The 22,977-nt window shown below is 42.3% G+C and overlaps 1 protein-coding gene across 3 annotated transcripts in view; it reads right to left on the reverse strand.

Moving 5' to 3' along the window:
- Window positions 1-22,605, reverse strand: part of LOC137372801 (riboflavin-binding protein-like) — a 43,481-nt gene extending 20,876 nt beyond the window's left edge. The window contains exons 1-3 of one of the 3 annotated variants that reach the window (XM_068037079.1): window positions 22,515-22,605; window positions 7,796-7,957; window positions 6,780-6,879 (exon numbers count right to left, since the gene is read on the reverse strand). In XM_068037079.1, coding sequence (XP_067893180.1) covers window positions 6,780-6,879; window positions 7,796-7,937 — 242 coding nt within the window. In that variant the 5' untranslated portion in view covers window positions 7,938-7,957; window positions 22,515-22,605. The other 2 variants (XM_068037077.1, XM_068037078.1) reach the window with 2 other exon arrangements.
- Window positions 22,606-22,977: the final 372 nt, after the last annotated feature.

Genomic DNA, 22,977 nt, shown 5'->3' on the forward strand with positions numbered 1-22,977 from the left:
CCTCAACTACCCTTTCAGGCAGTGAGGTCCAGACCCCCACCACCCTCTGGGTGAAAAGGTTTTTCCTCATCTCCCCTCTATTTCTTCTACCAATCACTTTAAATCTATACCTCCTCGTCACTGACCTCCCTGCTAAGGTGAATAGACCCTTCAACTCTGCTCTATCCAGGCCCCTCAAAATTTTGTACATTTCAATCAGATTTCCACTCAGCCTTCTCTGTTCCAAGGAGAACAAACCCAGCCTATCCAATCTTTCCTCATAGCTGCATTTTTACAGTCCTGGCAACATCCTCGTAAATCTCCTCTGTACCCTCTCTAGTGTAATTACGTCCTTTCTGTAATGAGGTGACCAGAACTGCACTCAGTACTCGAGTTGTGGCCTAACCAATGAGTTATACAGTTCCAGCATAACCTCCCTGCTCTTATATTCTATACCTCAGCTAATAAAGGAAAGGATTTCATGTGCCTTCTTAACAACTTTATTGAGCTGTCCTGCTACCTTCAGGGATCTGTGGACATTCACTCCAAGGTCCCTCACATCCTCTACACTTTTCAGTGTTTTCCCATTAATCATGTATTCCTTTGCCTTGTTTGATCTCCCCAAATGCATCACCTCACACTTCTCCAGGTTGAATTCCATTTGTTACTTTTCTGCCCATCTGACCAGACCATCAATATCTTCCTGCAGCCTACAGCTACCCTCCTCGCTATCTACCACACGGGCAATCTTTGCGTCGTCTGCAAACTTCTTGATCATGCCTCCTACACTTACGTCCAGATCATTAATATATATCACAAAAAGCAGGGGACTAGTACTGTGCCCTACGGAACACCACTGGAAACAGCCTTCCAGTCGCTAAAACACCAATCAACAATTACCCTTTGTTTCCTGCCACTGAGCCAATTTTGTATCCACCTTGCTGCATTTCCATGGATCTCATGGGATTTTATTATATTTAACCAGTCTGCCATGTGGGACCTTGTCTAAAATCCATGTAGACCACATCAAATGCACTACCCTCATCTATCTTCCTTGTTACTTCTTCAAAAAATTCGATCAAGTTGGTCAAACAAGATCTTCCCTTAACAAATCCATGCTGACTATCCTTGATTAACCTGTGCCTTTCTAAGTGACTGTTTATCCTGTCTCTCAGAATTGATTCCAGTAATTTGCCCACCACTGAGGTTTGACTGTCTGGCCTGTAATTGTTCGGTCTATCCTCGCTCCCTTTTTAAACAGAGGTACAACATTAGCAGTTCACCAATCCTCCAGCACCACACCTGTATCCAGTGAGGTCTGGAAAATGATGGTCAGACCTTCTGATATTTCCTCTCTTGCTTCTTTTAACAGCCTCGGGTACATTTCATCTGGCTCTGGTGATTTATCAACTTTCAAGGATGCTAATCCCATTCATACTTACTCTCTCCCAATGTTTATCACATTCAATACTTCACACTCCTCCACCTTAACTACAATATCTGCATCGTCTCCCTCTTCTGTGAAGACAGACGCAAAGTATTCATTCAGAACCATACCAACATCTTCCGCCACTACATATAGGTTACCTTTTTAGTATTTTATGGGCCCTACTCTCTCCTTAGTTATCCTCTTACTCTCAATGTATTGATAAATCATCTTTGGGCTCACCTTGATTTTGCTTGCCAATATTCTTTCATGCCTTCTCTTTGCTTTCCTAATTTCCTTTTTGATTTCACCCCTCCACTTTCTATATTCCTCTTGGCTTTCTGTAGTATTGAGTTCTTGGTGTCGGACATAAGCTTTCCTTTTCTCCCTGTAAGCTCCTTGACATCCATGGGGCTGTAGATTTGGCTGTCTCACCCTTTTTCTTTGTGGGAACATGTTTACTCTGAACACCTTGAATCTCCCCTTTGAATGCCGCCAAATGCTCTGACTATGATTTACCTTCAAGTAGCTGTTTCCCGTCCACTTTCGCTAAATCACTCCTCAGCCTTGCCCCAGTTGAGAACTCTAACTCCTGCTCTATCTCTGTTCTTTTCCATAGTTATGTTAAAACTGAGTGAATTTTGATCACTACAACCAAAATGCTCTCCCACTGCCACTCCTTCCACCTGTGCATCTTCATTTCCTAAAACTAAGTCTAAAACTGCGCCTGAAACTGCGCCCTCTCTTGTTGAACTTGCTATATACCGGGCAAAAAAATTCTCCTGAATGCATCTCATGAATTCTGCTCCCTCAATTCCTTTCACACTAAAACTATCCCAGTTAATATTGGGGTAGTTAAAATCTCCTACTATTACTGCCCTATTGTTCTTGCACTTCTCAGAGATTTGCCTACATATTTGCTCTTCTATCTCCCTCTGACTGTTTGGGGGTCGATAGTACACTCCCAACAGTGTGAGTGCCCTTTTTTCTGTTCCTTATCTCCATCCATATGGCCTCATTTGATGAACCTTCCAACATATCTTCCCTCCTCACAGTTCTAATAGTTTCCTCGACCAAATTTGCTACCCCCCCTCCTTTCTTATCCCCCTCCCTATCGCATCTGAAAACCCTGTAATCAGGAATGTTGAGCTGCCATTCCTGTCCCTCCTTAAGCCATGTTTCTATAATAGCTATGATATCCTACTGTCACGTGTCTATCTGTGCCCTCAGCTCATCTGCTTTATTTGCTATACTTCTTGCATTGAAATAAATACCCTTGAGCACTGCCAAACTCTTGTTTCCGCTGTCTTCAAGACTCATCCATTAATTTTCTGCCTTCCATTTTCATTACTGATTTTGTCCCAATTGAGTCTACCCTTAGGTCCCCATCTCCCTGCCAAACTAGTTTAAACCTTCCCCAACAGCACTAGCAAAACGTCCCGCAAGGAAATCAGTTCCGGCTCTGTTCAGGTGCAATCCGCCCAGCCGGTATAGGTCCCATCTCCCCCAGAGCCAGTCCCAATGTCCCAGGAATCTAAAGCCCTCCCTCCTGCACCATCTTTCCAGCCTCGCATTCATCTGTCTTATCCTTCTATTTCTATACTCACTTACGCGTGGCAGTGGGAGTAATGCAGAGATTACTACTTTTGAGGTCCTGCTTGCTAATTTCTTACCTAGCTCCCTAAATTCTGACTGCAGGACCACATCCCTCTTTCTGCCTATGTCGTTTGTTCCGTTGTGAACCACAACTGCTGGCTGCTCACCCTCCCCCTTCATGATGCTCTGCAGTCGCTCAGTGACATCCTTGTCCCTGGCACCAGGGAGGCAACACACCATCTTGGATTCACATCTGTGGCCACAGAAACATCTATTTGTCCGCCTGACTATTGAATCACCTATCACTATGGCTCTTCCAGTCTTCCCTGTACCTCCCTGTGCAATTGAGCCACCCGTAGTACCATGGACTTGGCTCTGGCTGCACTCCCAGATGAAGCATCGATTTCCTCAGAACTGAATACCTGTTGGAGAGTGAGATGCACTCAGGGGTCTCCTGCACTATCTGCCTGATTCTTTTTGACTTCCTGGTCACCCATTCCCTCACTCCCTGCATACTCTTAAGCTGTGGGGTGACCACATCTATAAATGTTCTATCCACATAGCTCTCGTCCTCACAAATGCACCACAGTGTCGCCAGCTGCTGCTCAAGTTCCAAAACCCCGAGCTCAAGCTGCTGCAATTGACAACACTTCCTGCACAAATGGTTATCCAGGATACGGGATTTGGGATGCGGAATTCCTGGCCATTGTCTCTGGCTAAACCAGACTGTTCACAATCTCTGCATTCTATTCTATTGGGCAAAATTTTTGGCCCATGTACTTTCCACCACAAATCCTGCCTACTTCCACCTCTATAACATCACCTGCCTTCTCCTCTGCCTTAGTCCATCTGAAACCTTCATCCATGTCTTTGTCACCTCCAGACTCAATTATTTCAATGCTCTTCAGGCTGCGCCTCACACCCCCCCCACCGGCCCCTCCCCCACTTTCTCACATGTGCAAACCTTAGCTCATTGAAAACTTTACTACCCATATCCTATCCTACTCACCCATCACCTCTGTCCCTGCTTATCTACATTAGGTCCTGGTCCATCAACATAATTATAAAACTCTCATCCTTGTGTTTAAATGCCTTCATGGCCTCATCCCTCCTTATCTCTGTAATCTCCTCCAGCCCAACAACCCCACCTGAATTCTCCATTTCTATAATTCTGATCTTTTATAAATACCACTTTCCCTTCACCTCACTATTAATGGCCATGCTCATAGCCATCTAGGTCCCACACTCTGAAAATCGATTCCTAAACTCCACTGCTTTTCCTCCTCAAGGCCCTCATTAAAAATCAGCACTTTGATCAAGTTTTTTTCACCCCTTCTAATATCTTCTTCTTCATCATCTCTATGTCTTTGTCTGATTACATCTCTGTGAGGTGCCACAGGTGTTTTTCTATCTTCAACGTGCTATATAAATGCAAGTTGTTGTTGATATAGAATAGGAGTTACACGTAGGTCAGACCAATGAGGGGTGGCAGGTACTTTCCCTGAAAGACCTCTGTGAACCAGTTATATTTTTACAGCTTTTATGCCATTTTGTGATGCCAGTACACAAATCACCCAATTTATTAATTTCAATTTCACAACTTTCCATGGTAGGATTTGAACACATGAGTTCTAGATTGCTAATCCACTATTATAAACTCTGGCTATTATCTTCCCACAAAGGGGAAAGGAGGGCAAACAATTCCAGAGCTCCCTGGATGACGAAACTTATAGCGATTAAGATGAAGGAAAAAAAGTGTGCTTATAACAGATGTCAGGTGGATAACACAACCGAGAACAATTTGAGCTGAACTCCAGAGGTTAGGTGAGAATGACTGCCCTTGACAACAAGGCAGCATTTGACCGAGTATGGCATCAAGGAGCCCTAGCAAAACTGGAGTCAATGGGAATCAGGGGAAAACTCTCTGCTTGTTGGAGTCATACCTAGCACAAAGGAAGATGGTTGTGGTTGTTGGAGGTCAATCATCTCAGTCCCAGGACATCACTGCAGGAGTTCCTCATGGTAGTGTCCTATTGCAAATGTTACACACTTGTTCAAAAAAGGGTGTAAATATAAGCCCAGCAACTACTGTCCAGTCAGTTTCATCTCACTGGTGGGGAAGATTCTCGAAACAATAATTCGGGGCAAAATTAATAGTCACTTGGGCAAATGCGGTTAATTAGAGAAAGCCAGCACGGATTTGTGAAGGACACAGTAGCAACATTTAAACGAAATTGGATGAGTGACAGGAAGTAGAGGGTAGTGGTTAATGAATGTTTTTTGGACTGGAGGAAGGTTTGTAGTGTAGGTCCCCAAAAGTCACTGTTAGGACTCTTGCTGTTGCTGATTTATATTCATGACCTAGACCTTGGTGTCCAGGGCACAATTTCAAAATTTGCAGATGATGCAAAACTTCGAAACATTGTGAACTGTGAGGAGGATAGTGTAGAGCTTCAAAAGGACATAGACAAGTTGGTGGAATGGGCAGACAAATGGCAGATGAAATTTAATGCAGAGAAATGTGAAATGATGCATTTTGGTAGGAAGAACACGGAGAGACAATATAAAATAAAGGGTGCAATTCTAAAGGGGGTGCAGAAGAAGAGGTACCTGGGTGTATATTGCATAATTCATTGAAGGTGGCAGGACAGGTTGCGAGAGTGGTTAATAAAGCATACAGTATCCTAGGCTTTATTAATAGGGGCATAGAGTACAAGAGCAAAAAAGTTATGTTAAACTTGTACAGAACATTGGTTCAGCCTCAGCTGGAGTATTGTGTCCAGTTCTAGGCACCACACTTTAGGAAAGATATGAAGACATTGGAGAGATGGTGGTGTAGTGGTAATATTGCTGAACCAGTACTGGGCCCAAGCTAATGCCCTGGGGTTACAGGTTCAAGTCCCACCGTGGCAGCTGGTGGAATTGAAAGCTAGTTTCAGTCATAGTGCCATGAAAATATCATTGATTGTTATAAAACCCCATCTGGTTCACTAATGTCCTTTAGGGAAGGAAATCAGCTGTCCTTACCTTGTCTGGCTGACATGTGACTCCAGACCCATAGTAATGTGGTTGACTCTTAACTCCCTCTGAAATGGACTAGCAAACCACTCAGTTATCAAGGGCAGTCAGGGATGGGCAACTAATCCTGGCCTTCCCAGTGACATTCAGATTGCATACAAGAATAAAAAAAGTGTTGACAAGGTTCACGAGAATGGTTCCAGGGATGAGGAACTTCAGTTACGTAGATAGATTGGATAAGTTGGGACTGTTTTCTTTGGAGAAGAGAAGGTTGAGAGGAGACTTAATAGAGGTATTCAAAATCATGGGGGCTCTGGACAGGGTAGTTAGGGAAAAACCGTTCCCATTGGTGGAGGGATTGAGAACAAGAGGGCACAGATTTAAGGTAATTGCCATAAGAAACAATAGCAACATGAGGGAAAACATTTTCACGCACCAAGTGGTTAGGATCTGGAATGCACTGTCTATGAATGTGGTGGAGGCAGCTTCAATTGAAGCATTCAAGAGGGAATTGGATTGTTATCTGAAAAGGAAGAATGTGCAGGGCCACGGAGAGCAGGCTGGGGAGTGGCACTAGGTAAGCTGCTCTTTCGGAGAGCCAGCACCGACACAAAAAGCTGAATGGCCTCCTTCTGTACTGTAACAATTCTGTGATTCTGTGACTGCAGTTTGGACTAGTTCCACCCAAAGAGAACAGCAGCCATTAAAAAAATTTCACAGTTCTAAATTCTTGAAAATCTTTAATAAGATGTTGGCTTACCTTGAGCTAAGTTGACCACATCGGTTCCAATATGTATTCTGTACCTTAGTGACTGGGGACACAGCCAGCTGTTCAGTGTAGTTGGAAAAGCAGCATGAAGCTGTTGGGGAAAAAAAGTAAATAACCTGAGAAAGAAAGTTAAGCAGTGAGCATCCTCTAAAATTTGCAGATAAACTCACAGTTCAGGAATATCAATCATGTTACTGTATTTCTGATAAGGTTACAGAGTCCGAAAATTTTATACGTGAATGTCACTCATGATCTGCCTTTATCAAATAGGAATGTCGCAAAAGGATAGATCACTGCAACAGAGAGCAATGGAATGCAGGTTTAATGCCCAATCTGATGACTTACGGATATCATTTACTGTGGGAACATGCAGAATGGAGTCCAGGCACCTCAGCACAATGAGGGAAGTGCCACAAACTCTAGAATCAGGATACAAAGACACACGCTTAAAAGAGCAACACAGTTTGTTTCTATTTAATTACCTTGCACAAAGAGGGATGAATGTGTGGAAAGGATTGCTCAGGTAGACAGAGTTACATAAAAAATATATGAAATAGGAGCAAGAGTAGGCCATACAGCTCAGTGAGCCTCTCTGTCATTCAATAAGATTATGACTGAACTTCTACACCAACTCCACTTTACCGTCCTATTTCCATATCCCTTGATTCTCAGTGCCCAACAATCGATCAGTCTCAGTGTTGAATATACTCATCGACTGAACATTCACATCTGTCTGAGGTGGAGAATTCCAAAGATTCACAACCCCTGAGTGAAGACATTTCTCCTACCTCAGTCCTAAATGGCTGACCCCTTATCCTATTGAGAAATTTAAGGGAGAATTGGATAGATATTCAACGGTGCGGATTTTTAGGACTAGCCGGATGGATAGTATTTTCTTGTTTTTAGTTGCCCATGTAATTCGAAGTTTGACTTTATTTCCCTCCAGAAGAACAATCGCATGACTATTAAAATTTTCATTTGCCTCTGGCTTGATTACTTTAACTTACATTGGGAGTACTGTTTGCACTCCCTCATGCCTGGCTCAGGACCAGGCATTGCCTTGTGGCTTATTCCTGATAGACAGCTGTCTCCATAGCAATGAACTGCCAGTAACAATGTTGTAATAGAAATACCCAGAAACTTAATCATCGCGATCACTGGCTTTGAACCTGCAAAAGAAAGCAAAATAGATGTGAAACAGTATTACACTCCCATTATGTTCTGGATATTTTCTGCCACTCTAAATCTGGATGCCTTGGCTTCTGTTTATTATATATTAACCATAGCTTCCTAAGGTTCTCAAGAGTGTCTGGCTCTGTTATCAAGGTGAGTTTCTCATAGTGAATAGAAAACCTCTTTGTAAACTGTTTCAAATGCTTGATCTATCCTGTGATTCAGTGGGGCTTTCCTCATGTTGTTGAAAAGTAGTAGACTATTGCGTTGTTCCAGACTTGAACAAATACGTGCATTTGCTGAGCAATAGGTGAACAAGTCAATATATAACAGTGATACATACAAGTTTACAGTAGATATTAAACTAACCCACTCCTCAAAAGAAAATAATAAATGAATGCAATGTTTATGCTAAGGTAATGTTTGACAGCTATTATATACACAGTTATTCTTTTCTTACACTTTACAACTGCAGAAGCTAAGTGATCTATATCTCTTCAGATTCAAAATTACTCATAATTTGAAGAACTCATTCTACTTAAATGTCCCTCAATAAGTTGCCAGGCTTGTTAAATTTAAATAACCGTTCACTCAAATCAAGAGGAGCCACTAATTTTTCATGTAAGTGAACCAATCACATAGTATATTTCTATTTGTTTAGCTTGGTTCCTTCCATGAGCAACCTTTCCAGCAGATAAACAAATTTTCACAACATTTGTATTGCGTTAGGCTGATGACGACAGTTGATTTTTTTTTTAACCTTATATATTGTGACTGTATTGAAGTGACCTCCTGTATCACTTCTGGTGCATGCCTCTAATGCCCATGCTAATGCCCTCATTAAAATGGCGCCCAGCATGGCCTGCACCAGAGGTGTGCGGTGCCGATGCAATTTTCTACCCAAAACATCACCTGTATCACGGAAAATTAAGGGGGTGAATTTTGCAGCCAAAGTCTTTGGAAAAGGAAAAACTTCAAGATGATCTTATTGATGTTTTTAAGGTTATGAAGGGAGTGGACAAATTGATCCAGGCACAATTGCCACTACCAAGAAGGATACAAATAGCAAAGGACACATATTAAAAATTAGGAAAAAGCAAAATATTGTAGCTGCTAAAAATCTGAAACCAGTACTTTTATAGTTGGAAATAGATTCCAGATCAATCAGCATCTGTGGAGAGGAGAAACAGTTGATAATAATAGGCTGTCCAGTCTAAAGATGTAGATTGCTCTTCCTGTTTTTGTTTAGAAATTAGGAAATGAGGAACACGAAAGCAGATTTATTTTTAAAATAAAGAATAACAGAATTGTGGAATGAATTACCAGGAAGATCATCATTGTAACAGACAGCATTAATGGCTTAAAAATAGTAATCAAATTTCTGAAAAGCGATGTAACAATACAGTGAGGTGAATAGGTAGAGTTGAGATCTATCAAGAAGCGATGGTTGTCAGGCTAACAAAGTCAGAAAGTGCTGGAAATACTCAGCAGAACTGATGAAAGGTCACAGACCTGAAACGTTAACTCTGTTTCTCTCTACACAGATGTTGCCAGACCTGCTGAGTATTTCCAGCACTTTCTGTTTTTATTTCAGATTTCCAGCATCTGCAGTATTTTGCTTTTATTGTCAAGCCAAAAGACTTTTCCCATCTCTAAAAACTAGAAAAACAGTCACATAATTTGACTCAAATAAATAAATCTTGGCAACATGTATTTTGTAAGTATTGCAGAAGCACTGGATGTTTCTCTGTTCATACACCATACATGAAGCAGTGATTCTCAAACTGTGGGTAATGATTATCCTGGGCAGGGGGATGTGAGGATTCAAGAGTACCTGGCAGGGATTCTGCTCTCTGGTGCACTCCTCATTTTCTGTGCAAGCTCCAGCTCCTGCTCTTATTGACGCTTTAACATTGGTCTAGGAGGGGATCTGCCATGTACTGCAAGTGGAGGTTCCTGATTTTGCAATAAATTTTAGCAGCAAGGGGCACATCAGTGAGAGCAAGCATTGCTGTGAATAGGAAACAGGAGGAAGATCACCACTGAACAGAGGGAAAGGAAAAAATGTCTTGTGAGCAAGGGATGGAGGTGAGCACCTTTATGAAAGGGAAGTGGGAAAAATGAGATCGTCTATGAACAGATATATTGCATCTGCAAAGTGAGTTGAAGGAGCCTCTCTGAAAGTGAAAAGGTTATTGTGAAGTGGAAGGGGATTTATAAAAAGGCTCTGTGAAGATATGGGAAAAGTGTCCCTGTAAAAGGGAATGGGAAAGAAGAATTTTTGTGAAGGGAGAAGAAATAAAGAGGGTCTCTTTGAAGGGGAGCAATGGAAAGAAGTATTTGTGTAAAGGGAGTAAACTTTTTGATGTTTAGTTTGGAACAAATCAATTGTGGTTATGGAAAAGGGAAGGCAAGTCATGAAATTTCTTATTTCAAAAATAATTTTTTATTTCAACTACATGAAGTAACCCTTATGGTGTTGTCCTGGTGAATCATGTTGAGGCCAACAGAATTTAATTTAGAAACAATATAGTAACGATCAAAAGTAATTGAGTGGTGTAGTGAGGCCACGGCAGAAAAATATATAACTCTGGTACTTTTCTGAAGTGAAAGGAAATTGAGGAGAGTAATTTGTAAAAATAAAAAAAAGTTTTGAAATTCAATAAATAAATAAATAAAATATTCCTTTCACTAAAACATATGTAACTGTCTGTCACATTGTAGATACTGGTAAATATTTGCAACTGAGAGCAGATAGAAGTATGGACAACTGAAAGTTCACTTTCAGTGTGAACTTCAATATTGAAATGGAAGTGACCAAATTCACTGGAGGAAGACATCTTTACTCAACTGTTGCTTTTATAGTAGCTGTAAATTCAAAATCTGGTTTTGTGTAACAGCTATAGGACTGAAATAAAACCATTCAAAATACCTCACAGTTCAAATGTTCTCTTCACAACCCCTAGTCTCAGATCAATTTCTACCACAAACTGATACTTTGGCCATTTGAGCATGCTCATTATTCATTTCAGATGTACACTGGAAATAAATGTAAATGCAGTAAAACAAGAAAGCCACCAATTTGTCCTCCAACAGATTACTAGGTTTGTTGAGACACTGCCCCAGGAGAATGGCAGTGGCTCCATGGAGCAGCCGTTGGGGTAGCACTGTGTAGGAGCACTGAGAGAAAAAGCACACAAAAGATAGGCATTAAGAGAATGCACAAGAGTGATTAGTTTACGGTTGTACGCAATATGACACAATTTCATTTATAAATTTGATTTGGAATGTATATTTTGTGGTGGGTTTTATGTTTGCATTGTGGCCAAGTGGATGCTGCGATGGTCAGTGACAGAAGGAAGGGAAGGTGTGGGACTGTTGGTGAATGGGGAGTTGGAGTTGTGTTCACTGGTACTGTACTCGAATTAGCACTTCACGGGCAGCCCATGCAGAAAGTGGGTGTCTAGTTTGCCTCCTCCCTTCTGCTTCATCTTTCTGCTCCTCCCCCTTCCTCAGCTGCTTCCTGTATAACTGGGGCAAGGGCTGTGCCCTTATGATGGTGAAGTTGTGCAGCATGCAACAGACCACCACAAATCTTGACACCCGCTCAGCCAAGTACTGCAGGGCTCCTTCAAAGCTGTCCAGGCAGTGAAATGTGGTTTCAGCATGACAATAGTCTTCTCGATTACATTTCATGTGGCAGCATGGCTTTTATTACATGCATGCCGTGCAAATGTACTTAGGTTGCGAACCGGAGTCATGAGCCATGTCATCAGCTGATATCCTTTGGTTTGCCGTGATGGTTCAAATGCAGCTGGCACAACAGACTGCTGGAGCATTACGAGTGCTGCCAGGACGCTGGGCATTGACCTGCATGATTCACTACCAGCTAGATACAGAGGGAATGGAATCCCTTTCGGTATATGGCAGAGTTCACATGCGGCGGCTGCAGTGCAACGTGCGTGCAGTCAATGGTACCCTGAGCCATGCGGAGGCCTGGAATCCTCTCAAAACCGTGTGTTCATTCTGCCTGGCAAGGGAGAAGTAAATGAAGCTCGTTCTCATTGAATAGAGAGCCGCAGTAAACCCCCTTATGCAACAGTGGATGACAAACTGAGATGTTGTAAATATCTCCAGCTGCAGCCTGGAAGGATCCAGATGCATGAAAGTTTACCATGGTCACCTTCTCAGCCACTGGCAATGAGGTCCTTGCCCTGTTCTGAGGCTGCAGTTGTGGCTGCAGCAGGTGGCAGATTTCAGTGAAGACGGCCTTTTCGAAGCACAGTATCTCACACCTTGGGCTCAATTTTCACCACAGAGGTGAGAAACAGGAGCTGGGTCTGTTTTTGGGCCAGAAACCCGCCTGCAGTGGGAAACTGAATAAAGTTCAGATTTTCACGGGGGTGAGCCCTTAATTTATTTGGAGATGGGTTTCCTGTTCACTTACAGCCAGTGGAGGCAGGAACAGAGGTTGGTCAGATGATGTGTGGGACTCATTGAAACACCTCATGGCAGCCATCACTGAGGCTGCCAGTTGTCCTGAGGAAGAGATCTGCAGTTTGTGCCCCTCACTTTATCAATGCTGACCTGGATCTAATGCTGGAGGCCGTGAGGGAGACAGGTGAAGTTCTCTCCCTCGAGAGTGGCAGGAGGAGGCCGCCTCATTATGCAGCAGGGACAACTCTATTCAGTATTATCTCCCTCCGCTTCCAATTCCTCCTCCTCTCTTACCTCCTGCTCCTCCCCTAATGACCTGTCTCCTTCCAGGGCCTCACCGTCCTCAAGGTCCACACATTTCTGGAGGACCATCTTATAGAGAGCGCAGCAGACCACCACAATGACCGTGTCCCTTACAGGAGGATATTGGTGGGCACCACTTGATTGGCCCAGGCACCTGAATTGTATCCTCAGAAGCCTGATGGCCTGCTCAATGATTGTCCTATTGAACAGGTGGCATTGGTTGTATCGCTTCTGGGCCTCATCTGAGGCTCCCCTAGAGGGGTCAATAGCCATCTCTTCAAAGGATTTCCCTTGTCCTCTAGGACTCTAGGATCCATCCACGCATTTTAGGGAGTTGGAGTGAAGATCTGAGGCAGCCTGGACTGCCAGAGGATGAAGGAATCAAGGCAGCTGCCAGAAAATCGATTGCATACATGGAGGAAACTCTTGTTGTAGTCACAGACCAGTTGGACATTGAGGGAGTGGAAGGCCTTCCTGTGGAAGGATCTCACTGGCTTGTCACTCGGTGCCTTGATGGTCACATGGGTGCAACTGATAATGCCCTGCACCTGGGGGAATCCAACAATGGAAGTGAAACCCAGTGCCCTCTGTCCCTGCGAGGCTGTGTCTGTTCTTAAATGAATGTGCTGTTCAGCTCTGGCAAAGAGGACCTCAGTGACAAGTGAGATACAGTGGTGTACAGCCGGTTTTGAGATTCCACTAAGGTCCACAGCTGATCCTTGGAAAGAGCCAGAAATGACCAAGTTCAAGGTCACACTGAATTTGACGGCCACTGGCAACACATTGTAACCAGTGCTGCGAGGTCTTCGGTGACAAGGGTACTGATGTCTGTGATCATCTGCCTGGAGAGTTGCAGTCTCCTATGACACTGGTTCTGTCATCTCCAGGTAGCTTCATCTTCAGCAGTCAATCCTGTGTTGAGGGTATGGCCTCCGTTGCCTTTGTAAGATCATGGGGGTTTATGCCCCCTTCTAAGGCAGGAACAGACTTGGCAGCAAAGCTTTGTTGTGAATCAACTTTATTGAGACAAGGTAATGTTACGATCAGGTGAGAAAGGGTTCCCTCTCAGCTTTTGCCTGATTTGACCAAAACAGGGTTTAATTTTTTAAAATACCGTGTTTTTAGCTCCTCCCTCAGTGAATCCTTGTTCACTGCTCTCCAATTGTAAGGCAAATAAATCAACCAGACAGGTTTTCTTAGATTTTAACAAGAAAGGTGTAAGTTTATTAACCTTAAAACTCTTATTCGGTTAAAACTACTGCGAATACGCGACACGACCATGCTAGCATGCATACACAATAAACATACACTCAGATAGAGACAGAAAAGGAGTAAGAATAAAGGGGAACAGTTTGAAGCAATAGCTGGGATTCATTTACTGTCCTTTGAGTTGGATGCAGAGTCTTTGATTGCAGTTAAATCTTGCCATTTCGTTGGGGCCCAGTGCATGTTTTCAAACTTGTTTTGATGTAGGAGCCTTCTCTCTTGAGGTTTAAGTGACTTCAGTGGATTTGGAAATCCATGAGAGAGAGAGCCAGGGAGAGACCTTCCTTCTCTGTTGTCTTCAAAGCAGTCTCTGTCTTCAAACTGTCCTGTGAACACAATTCACAAACCCTGGGCCAGCAGGTTAGTCAGGTAACTAGTTGTTTTTTTAACAAACTCTCTTGTGTTTTTGTGGATTCTTTTCATCTTAGCAGACACCTGCAGTGGCGGTGGTGGGGGCGGTGGGGGGGGGGGGGAGGTGGGTGAGGTGGGGAGTTGGAAATGGAATGCTGGCTTGTTCCACATTCAATGTCTGGTGATCAAAATCAAGTTGGGTTAATTGGATCAGGGAGCAGTTCCATTGTCTTTTTCTGTGCAACTGTCTCTTAGAATGCAATTTTTTCCAGCCACTGCTGATCTCTTTAAACAAGTCATCTCTTCAGTCTAGCAACAGTTTAAAATTAATGTTTATATGACAAAATTAATATGCCTCATTCTTGGCAGGTGGGGTCTTCGTGACAGTAAGGACAAGTTTAAGTTCAGTTAAACTATAATCACAAACTCAGGCAATGATCAACAGTTTAATGCAGATTATACTACCCGTGTCAGGAACTGGTTGGCTTGAGCACACGACTAGTTTCTTTTGCAGCTTTTGGTCTTCAAGCTTTCTCACTCTCTCTCTCTCTCTCTCTCGTTTTGTTTGAAAGTTCTCTCAGCCGTACAGTGAAAAAGACAAGGCATCTCTTATCCTGGCTGTTATTCAATTAACTCCTCCTTTTCCCCAAACATTTTTAGCTTCATGTTAAAGGATGCTTTCCTTAACCAACCAAGGATCACTTTGTGGTTGTTGCCAATCTGATTTACATAAGAAATGCCCACTGTGTTGACTCCTGGATCTCCATGTTTTTACATCCCATGGTTCCTTATCTCATTGGGAGACAAATGTACATTTTGTTCTCACAGAGGCTGCATCTCACTGACTGCCTTCAAGGTTTCACCCTTTTTGCTGAATGTAAGCTTTTTAAAACATGACATAAAATTACAGAATCCCTCTACCTTGACATCTTGATCATACTGTGCCCTATTTCCTAAGTTTTCGCACTTTACCATATTACAAAGGGTTTTAATAACATTAAGTATTAGTTTATGATAATAAATTAGTTGTTAGTTTATAATAGCTAGATTTTAACAATTGGTATTCTAATTAGTAACCTAATAATTTACATATGAACATACGTACATATGAACATACGAATTAGGAGCAGAAGTAGGCCACCCCTGAGCCTGTTCCACCATTCAATATGTTCATGGCTGAACTGATTACTCCACATTTCCATCTACTCCCGATAACCTTTCACCCGCTTGCTTATTAAGAATTTAATACCTCTGCCATAAAAATATTCAAAGACTCTGCTTCCACTACCTTTTCAGGAAGAGAATTCCAAAGACTCATGACCCTCTGAGAGAAAACAATTCTCCTCATCTCTGTCTTAAATGGGTGATGCCTTATTTTTAAACAGTGACCCCTAGTTCTAGATTCTCCTACAAGGGGAAACATCCTTTCCACATCCACCCTGTCAAAATCCTTCAGGATTTTATATGTTTCATTGAGAGATACAGCACTGAAACAGGCCCTTCAGCCCACCGAGTCTATTCTGACCAACAACCACCCACTTATACTAATCCTACAATAATCCTATATTCCCTACCACATCCCCACCATTCTCCTACCATCGACCCACACTGGGAGCAATTTTTTACAATGGCCAATTTACCTAACAACCTGCAAGTCTTTGGCGGTGGGAGGAAACCGGAGCACCTGGCGGAAACCCACGCGGTCACAGGGAGAACTTGCAAACTCTGCACAGGCAGTACCCAGAACCGAACCCGGGTCGCTGGAGCTGTGAGGCTGTGGTGCTAACCACGGCGCCACAGTGCCACCCAATTAAGTTACCTCTTACTCTTCTAAATTCTAGCGGATACAAGCCTAGCCTGCCCAATCTTTCCTCATAAGACAGCCCACGCATTCCAGGTATTAGTCTAGTAAACCTTCTCTGTACCGCTTCCAACGCATTTACATCCTGCCTTAAATAAGGAGACCAGTACTGTACACAGTACTCCTGATATAGTCTCACTCATGCCCTGTATAGCTGAAGCATAACCTCCCTACTTTTGTATTCAATTCTCCTCACAATAAACGATAACATTCTATTAGCTTTCCTAATTAGGTGCTGTACCTGCATACTAACCTTTTGCAATTCATGCACTTGGACACCCAGTTCCCTCTGCATCTCAGAGCTCTGCAATTTCTCACCATTTAGATAAGATCATAAGGACTAGGAGCAGGAGTAGGCCGTCCGGCCCCTCGAGCCTGCTCCGCCATTCAATAAGATCATGGCTGATCTTTTCGTGGACTCAGATCCACTTACCCGCGCTCTCACCGTATCCCTTAATTCCTTTATTGTTCAAAAAGATATCTACCTTAGCTTTAAAAACGTTTACTGAAGTAGCGTCAACTACTTCACTGGGCAAGGAATTCCATAGATTAACAACCCTCTGGGTGAAGAAGTTCCTTCTCAATTCAGTCCTAAATCTGCTCCCTCTAATCTTGAGGCTATGCCCTCTTGTCCTAGCTTCACCTGCCAGTGGAAACATCCTCTCTACTTGTATCTTATCTATTCCCTTCATAATTTTATATGTTTCTATAAGATCCCCCCTCATTCTTCTGAATTCCAATGAATAGAATCCCAATCTACTCAGTCTCTCCTCATAAGCCAACCCCCTCAACTCCGGAATCAACCTAGTGAACCTCCTCGCACCCCCTCCAGTGCCCGTACATCCTTTCTCAAGTAAGGAGACCAAAACTGCACACAGTACTCCAGGTGCGGCCTCACCAGTACCCTATACAGCTGCAACATAACCTCTCTGCTTTTAAACTCAATCCCTTTAGCAATGAAGGACAAAATTCCATTTGCCTTCCTAATTACTTGCTGTACCTGCAGACCAACCTTCTGCGATTCATGCACAAGGACACCCAGGTCCCTCTGCATAGCAGCATGCTGCAACTTTTTACCATTCAAGTAATAATCCTTAGATTGGAGAGTTGGGCAGAGAAATGGCAGATGGAGTTCAATCAGGGCAAATGCGAGGTGATGCATTTTGGAAGATCCAATTCAAGAGTGAACTATACAGTAAATGGAAACGTCCTGGGGAAAATTGATGTCCAGAGAGATTTGGGTGTTCAGGTCCATTGTTCCCTGAAGGTGGCAACGCAGGTCAATAGAGTGGTCAAGAAGGCATACGGCATGCTTTCCTTCATCGGATGGGGTATTGAGTACAAGAGTTGGCAGGTCATGTTACAGTTGTATAGGACTTTGGTTCGGCCACATTTGGAATACTGCGTGCAGTTCTGGTCGCCACATTACCAAAAGGATGTGGATGCTTTGGAGAGGGTGCAGAGGAGGTTCACCAGGATGTTGCCTGGTATGGAGGGTGCTAGCTATGAAGAGAGGTTGAGTAGCTTAGGATTATTTTCATTAGAAAGACGGAGGTTGAGGGGGGACCTGATTGAGGTGTACAAAATCATGAGAGGTATAGACAGGGTGGATAGCAAGAAGCTTTTTCCCAGAGTGGGGGATTCAATTACTAGGGGACACGAGTTCAAAGTGAAAGGGGAAAAGTTTAGGGGGGATATGCGTGGAAAGTTCTTTACGCAGAGGGTGGTGGGTGCTTGGAACACGTTGCCAGCGGAGGTGGTAGACGCGGGCACGATAGCATCTTTTAAGATGTATCTAGACAGATACATGAATGGGCAGGAAGTAAAGAGATACAGACCCTTAGAAAATAGGTGACAGGTTTAGATAGAGGATCTGGATCGGCGCAGGCTTGGAGGGCCGAAGGGCCTGTTCCTGTGCTGTAATTTTCTTTGTTCTTTGTTCTAAACTAAAACTAACTATAGAATGCACCAAGCACTTGTACAGTCATGGCAACAGCCCACAAGAAATCAACCAGCAATTATTTTGTACGTAGCTGATAATCCCTTCAAACTGTGCTGGTGGTTGGAGTCCTTCCTGCTAATTAATGCATGTTCAGCTGTATGAAGTTAAGAGAGGGTGTCGGCTGGATCGTGGCACTGCAAAATGGCACCACTGGTGTCTAATCAGCGTTGCATGCTAATTGATGTCATGATCTGCCTACTCTGCATATTTTCAGCGAACGTTAGCTGCATGCACATTAACACCCTCACCAAGATGGTATCCTGCGCAATTCCCAGCAGAAAAGTCAACATAAAAGGGAACTCAAAGATCCTCTGTTGGCATGTAAATAGTAAGCAAGTAGTAAGAGGTGGAGTGGGGCCTATTACCGACAGAGAGGGTAATATATGCTTAAAGGCACAGGGCAAGGTTAATATACTTAATTACTACTTTGTATCAGAGTTCACTAAGGAAATGTAGGCTGTCAAAATAGAAGTAGAAGCAGAGAGAGTAGAGGCAATGGATAGGATAAAAATTGAGAGGGAGAAAATACTAAAAAGACTGGCTATGCTTAGGGTAGATAAATCAGATGGTTTGCATCCCAGATTGCTAAAGAAAATGGGGATGTAGATAGCAGAAGGGCTTGCCATAATCTTCCAATCTTCCCTGGATACGGAGAAGATGCCAGAGGATTGGAGAGTGGCAAATGTGACACTGTTATTCAAGAAAGGGTGCAAGAATAGTCCTAGCAACTACAGGCCAGTTAGTTTAACATCAGTGGTGGGTAAGGTTTGAGAAACAATAATCAGAGAAAATATCAACGGACACTTAGAGAGGTTTGAGTTAATTAAGGATAGTCAGCATGGATTTGTAAAAGGCAGATCATGCTTGACTAATCCATTTGAATTTTTTGATGAAGTAACAGAGAAGCTTGATGAAGGGAATGCAGTGAATGTTGTTTCTGTGGTTTTTAAGAAAGCATTTGATGAGGTAGCACAAAAAAGGCTGGTTAAGAAAATTGAAGCTCGTGGAATGGAAGGTCAGTGTCCACTTGGATAAAAAATTGGCTTAAGGACAGAATACAGCAAGTCGTAGTAAATGGTTGCTTTGCAGACTGGAGGATGGTAGATGGTGGTGTTCCCCAAGAGTCAGTGCTGGGATCACTGCTTTTTTTGATATATATACATAACTTGTATCTTGGAATACAGAGTAGCATCTCAAAATTTGCCAATGGCACCAAACAGTGAGGATGATATGAACTGCCTGCAACAGGACGTAGATACGCTAGCAGAATGGGCAGAGAGGTGGCAGATAGAATTTAAGTCTGACAAGTGTGAGGTCATGCATTTTGGCAGAAGGAATAGGGAGAGGCAACATATAATTAATAGCACAGTTCTAAAGAATGTGCAGTAAGAGTGGACCTGGAGGTGCATGTGCATCAATCTTTGAAGGTGGCAGGACACATTGAGAGCATATGGGTTCTTGGGCTTCAGAAATACAGGCATTGAGTACAAAAGCAGGGAAGTTATGCTGAACCTCTATAAAGCTCTGGTTAGGCCCCAATTGGACTATTACGTCCAGTTCTGGTCACCACACTTCAGGAAGGATGTGAGGGTCCTTGAGAGGGTGCAGAGGAGATTTACCAGAATGGTTCCAGGATTGAGGATTTTTGTTACAAGGTTAGATTGAAAAAGATGGGTTTGTTCTCCTTAGAACAAAGGAGATTGAGAGGAGATTTAATTGAGGTGTACTAGATTATGACAGGCTTAGATAATTTAGATAAGGAAAAGCTGTTCCCATTACCAAATGGTACAAGGACTAGGGGACACAAATTGAAAGTTTTGGGCAAAGATGCAAGGGGAATATGAGGAAGCACTTTTTTACACAGCTGGTGGTAATGACCTGGAATTCACTGCCCACAAGGGTGGTGGAAGTGAAGGCGATCAATGACTTCAAGAGGAAGTTGGATGGCCATCTGAGAGAAATGGACTTGCAGGACTACGGGGATCGAGCCGTGGAGTGGGACTGACAGCATAGCTCCGTGGGGAGCTGACATGGACTTGATGGGCCGAACGGCCTCCTTTTGTGCCGTAAGTGACTCTGTGACTCTAAATGTGTGCATGTGTGGAATGGACACCATTTTGGAACCCTGAACGGCACTCGTAGCACCCCAACAATGGAAACTACTGAGCTCAATTTCGTGCCCCTAGATTGTAGAAGTAAAGTGAACAGAAAGATAACATGTCAAGTGAGTAAAAGATACAGAATGAAAACAGGAAGAACATAGAGAACAATGACTGAAAAGAAAAGAAAAAGGGAAAGATTCACCAGAACAGAGGAGAAACGAAATGAATGGAGAAAGCATGCAGAAGAATAGAGTGGAGCAAAAACACAACGTAACTGAGGAAAGAATCCAAAGGGATAGACAGAACATAGGATATAGATATTACGCAAAGTAAAACAGAGCTAAAATGCAAAGACAGAACAGAAACAAAGCATGCAAATACTAAGTGGGTGGCAAATTGGGGGACAGAAGAAAACAGAATTCAGTCTACAAAGGTAGAGATACAACAGAGATAGCATGCAGGAAATGTTTCAATCCAAGCACAATTTCCACAGATTTGGGTTAGGGTTTGAAAAGGGAGGCTGGGGAGAAAGTCATCAAATTTTCATCAAGTCAAATTTCATCTTCATAGGCTGATAACATGGAATTAATTTAAGTTTTAAAAAGTTTTCTTCCCTTCATTTTTGTTATTTTCTCTTTAGTTTCCCTTATTATTCTCAGGCTGGGAGGATAGGCAGATATCCTGCTTTCAGCTCAAATTGATGAAGGTGGCAGGGCAGGTTGAGAAAGCAGTTAATAAGGCATACTGGATCCTGGATTTTATACATAGAGGCATAGAGTACAAAAACCAGGAAGTGGTGTGAACCTTTATAAAACACAGATTTGGCATCAACTGGAGTATTGTGTTCAGTTCTGGGCACCACACTTTAGGAAGGATGTGAAGGCATTGGAGAGAGTGCAGAAAAGATTTACTAGAATGGTTTCAGGGATGAGAAACTTCAGTTCTGATGATAGATTGATGATGCTGGGGCTGTTCTCTTCAGAGAAGAGAAGGATTAGAGGATTTGATAGAGGTGTTCAAAGTCATGAGGAATCTGGATAGAGTAGATAGAGAGAAACTGTTGCATTGACAGAAAGGTCAAGAACCAAAGGACACAATTTAAAGTGATTAGCAAAAGAACCAAAGTCGACATGAGGAAAACCTTTTTACAGAGAAAAGGCGGGGGAGTGGAGCTTGCTGATTAGCTCTTACAGAGAGCTGGCATGGACACAACAGGCCATATGGTCTCCTTCTGTGCTGTAACCATTCTATGATTCTATGATTGTCAATCATTAGGCAACATCTTGGAGACAGCCAAGTCTGACCAAGGGTGATTTGCCTTTCGTTTTTTTGGGGAAAAAAAGTGACCAGTCAGTGACAGTGCAGTTGAATCAGGAATTTGTCATGTTTGAAAGCCCTTGGTCCTGCTGCTCCATTGTACATAATATGCAATCAATATAGCAAAACAATTTGATTTACAAATACTTGCTAAATACTTCTAAAACCCCAACAATAAAAACACTGATGGACATGAAGAAAAACAATTCGTAATATATTGCACATTTTAGAAAATACTTCATGTCTCACTTTATTTACAAAAATGTGCACAACAAGCGTAAGCTGCAGCCTTTGTTCACAAATCACACAAATTTTTAACATTTCTAATTCAGGTAAAAATGGCTCACTTCATTAAAGCATGTAATGATAATGTGATAATGTAGCAATTCCTCTTGAAGCACTTTAACAAACCACTGACAGCATCTGAGTTCATAATTAATACAATTTGAGAACTTTCATTAGTATTAATGATAAGCTCTGATTATTATTATGGTAAACAACTATAACATAATCTTAAAAGTCCTTTAATTTTATTTTCAATCAGCAATATAACTTCCCTTGTACCTTCTATGAATCATGTAATAATTTTTTCTGAACTCATAATTTCACAGTAGTCTCACAGTTTTCAATTTAAATTCCAGTGCCATTTTTAAATGTCGCAAATATTATTTTCATTTTATTGAGAATACAGAATATATAACTAAAAATAAAAGGTAATAGGCAGTAAAAAATTCCAAATAATTGTGTAATTAAGGTGACATCTACAAGCCACTTTATTTTCAGCCTTGTCATTTATAGTCTCCTCTAACCCCCTTGGTTAAATTTTAGATTACTGCTTACTTTCAATCATATAGAATTAATACAGTACAGCTGTATGTTACCATATGTGACTCTAACCATTGCAGATCCATTACCTGTTGTACTGACGATGGAATTAGAAGCTCTCCTGCTTGTCTGGTAGCAGTCATTTTTATATCAGATCAGATGTATGATCAATCTGCAACTCTCATTGGTTAAATTGTTCGAGTGGTTACCTTTACCCTTAAACATATTTACTGAAGTCTGGTTAATCTGAAATGTCAACTCAATCAATACAAATCTTGAGCAAGAGTTAGAGGTAAACAATTCTCAGAAGTAGATAAATAGTTTGTCCCTGGCCTTTTCATCTCTGCTGAGCTTGAGAAATTCTGTCCTTTCTATTTGATGAGAAAATAAATTCCACACAATAAAATCAGCCCCTGCCATTTTAAAACAATGTTCTGAACAGCATTCAACCCTTGTGATCTTTCCAACTTAATCATACAAGAATACAAGAAAATGGCAGCTCAGCAACATCAGGTTACTTTGCAACACTTCTCCATCCACCCACACTGAACA

This window comes from Heterodontus francisci, chromosome 8, assembly GCF_036365525.1.
Source record: "Heterodontus francisci isolate sHetFra1 chromosome 8, sHetFra1.hap1, whole genome shotgun sequence".
Taxonomy (NCBI): domain Eukaryota; kingdom Metazoa; phylum Chordata; class Chondrichthyes; order Heterodontiformes; family Heterodontidae; genus Heterodontus; species Heterodontus francisci.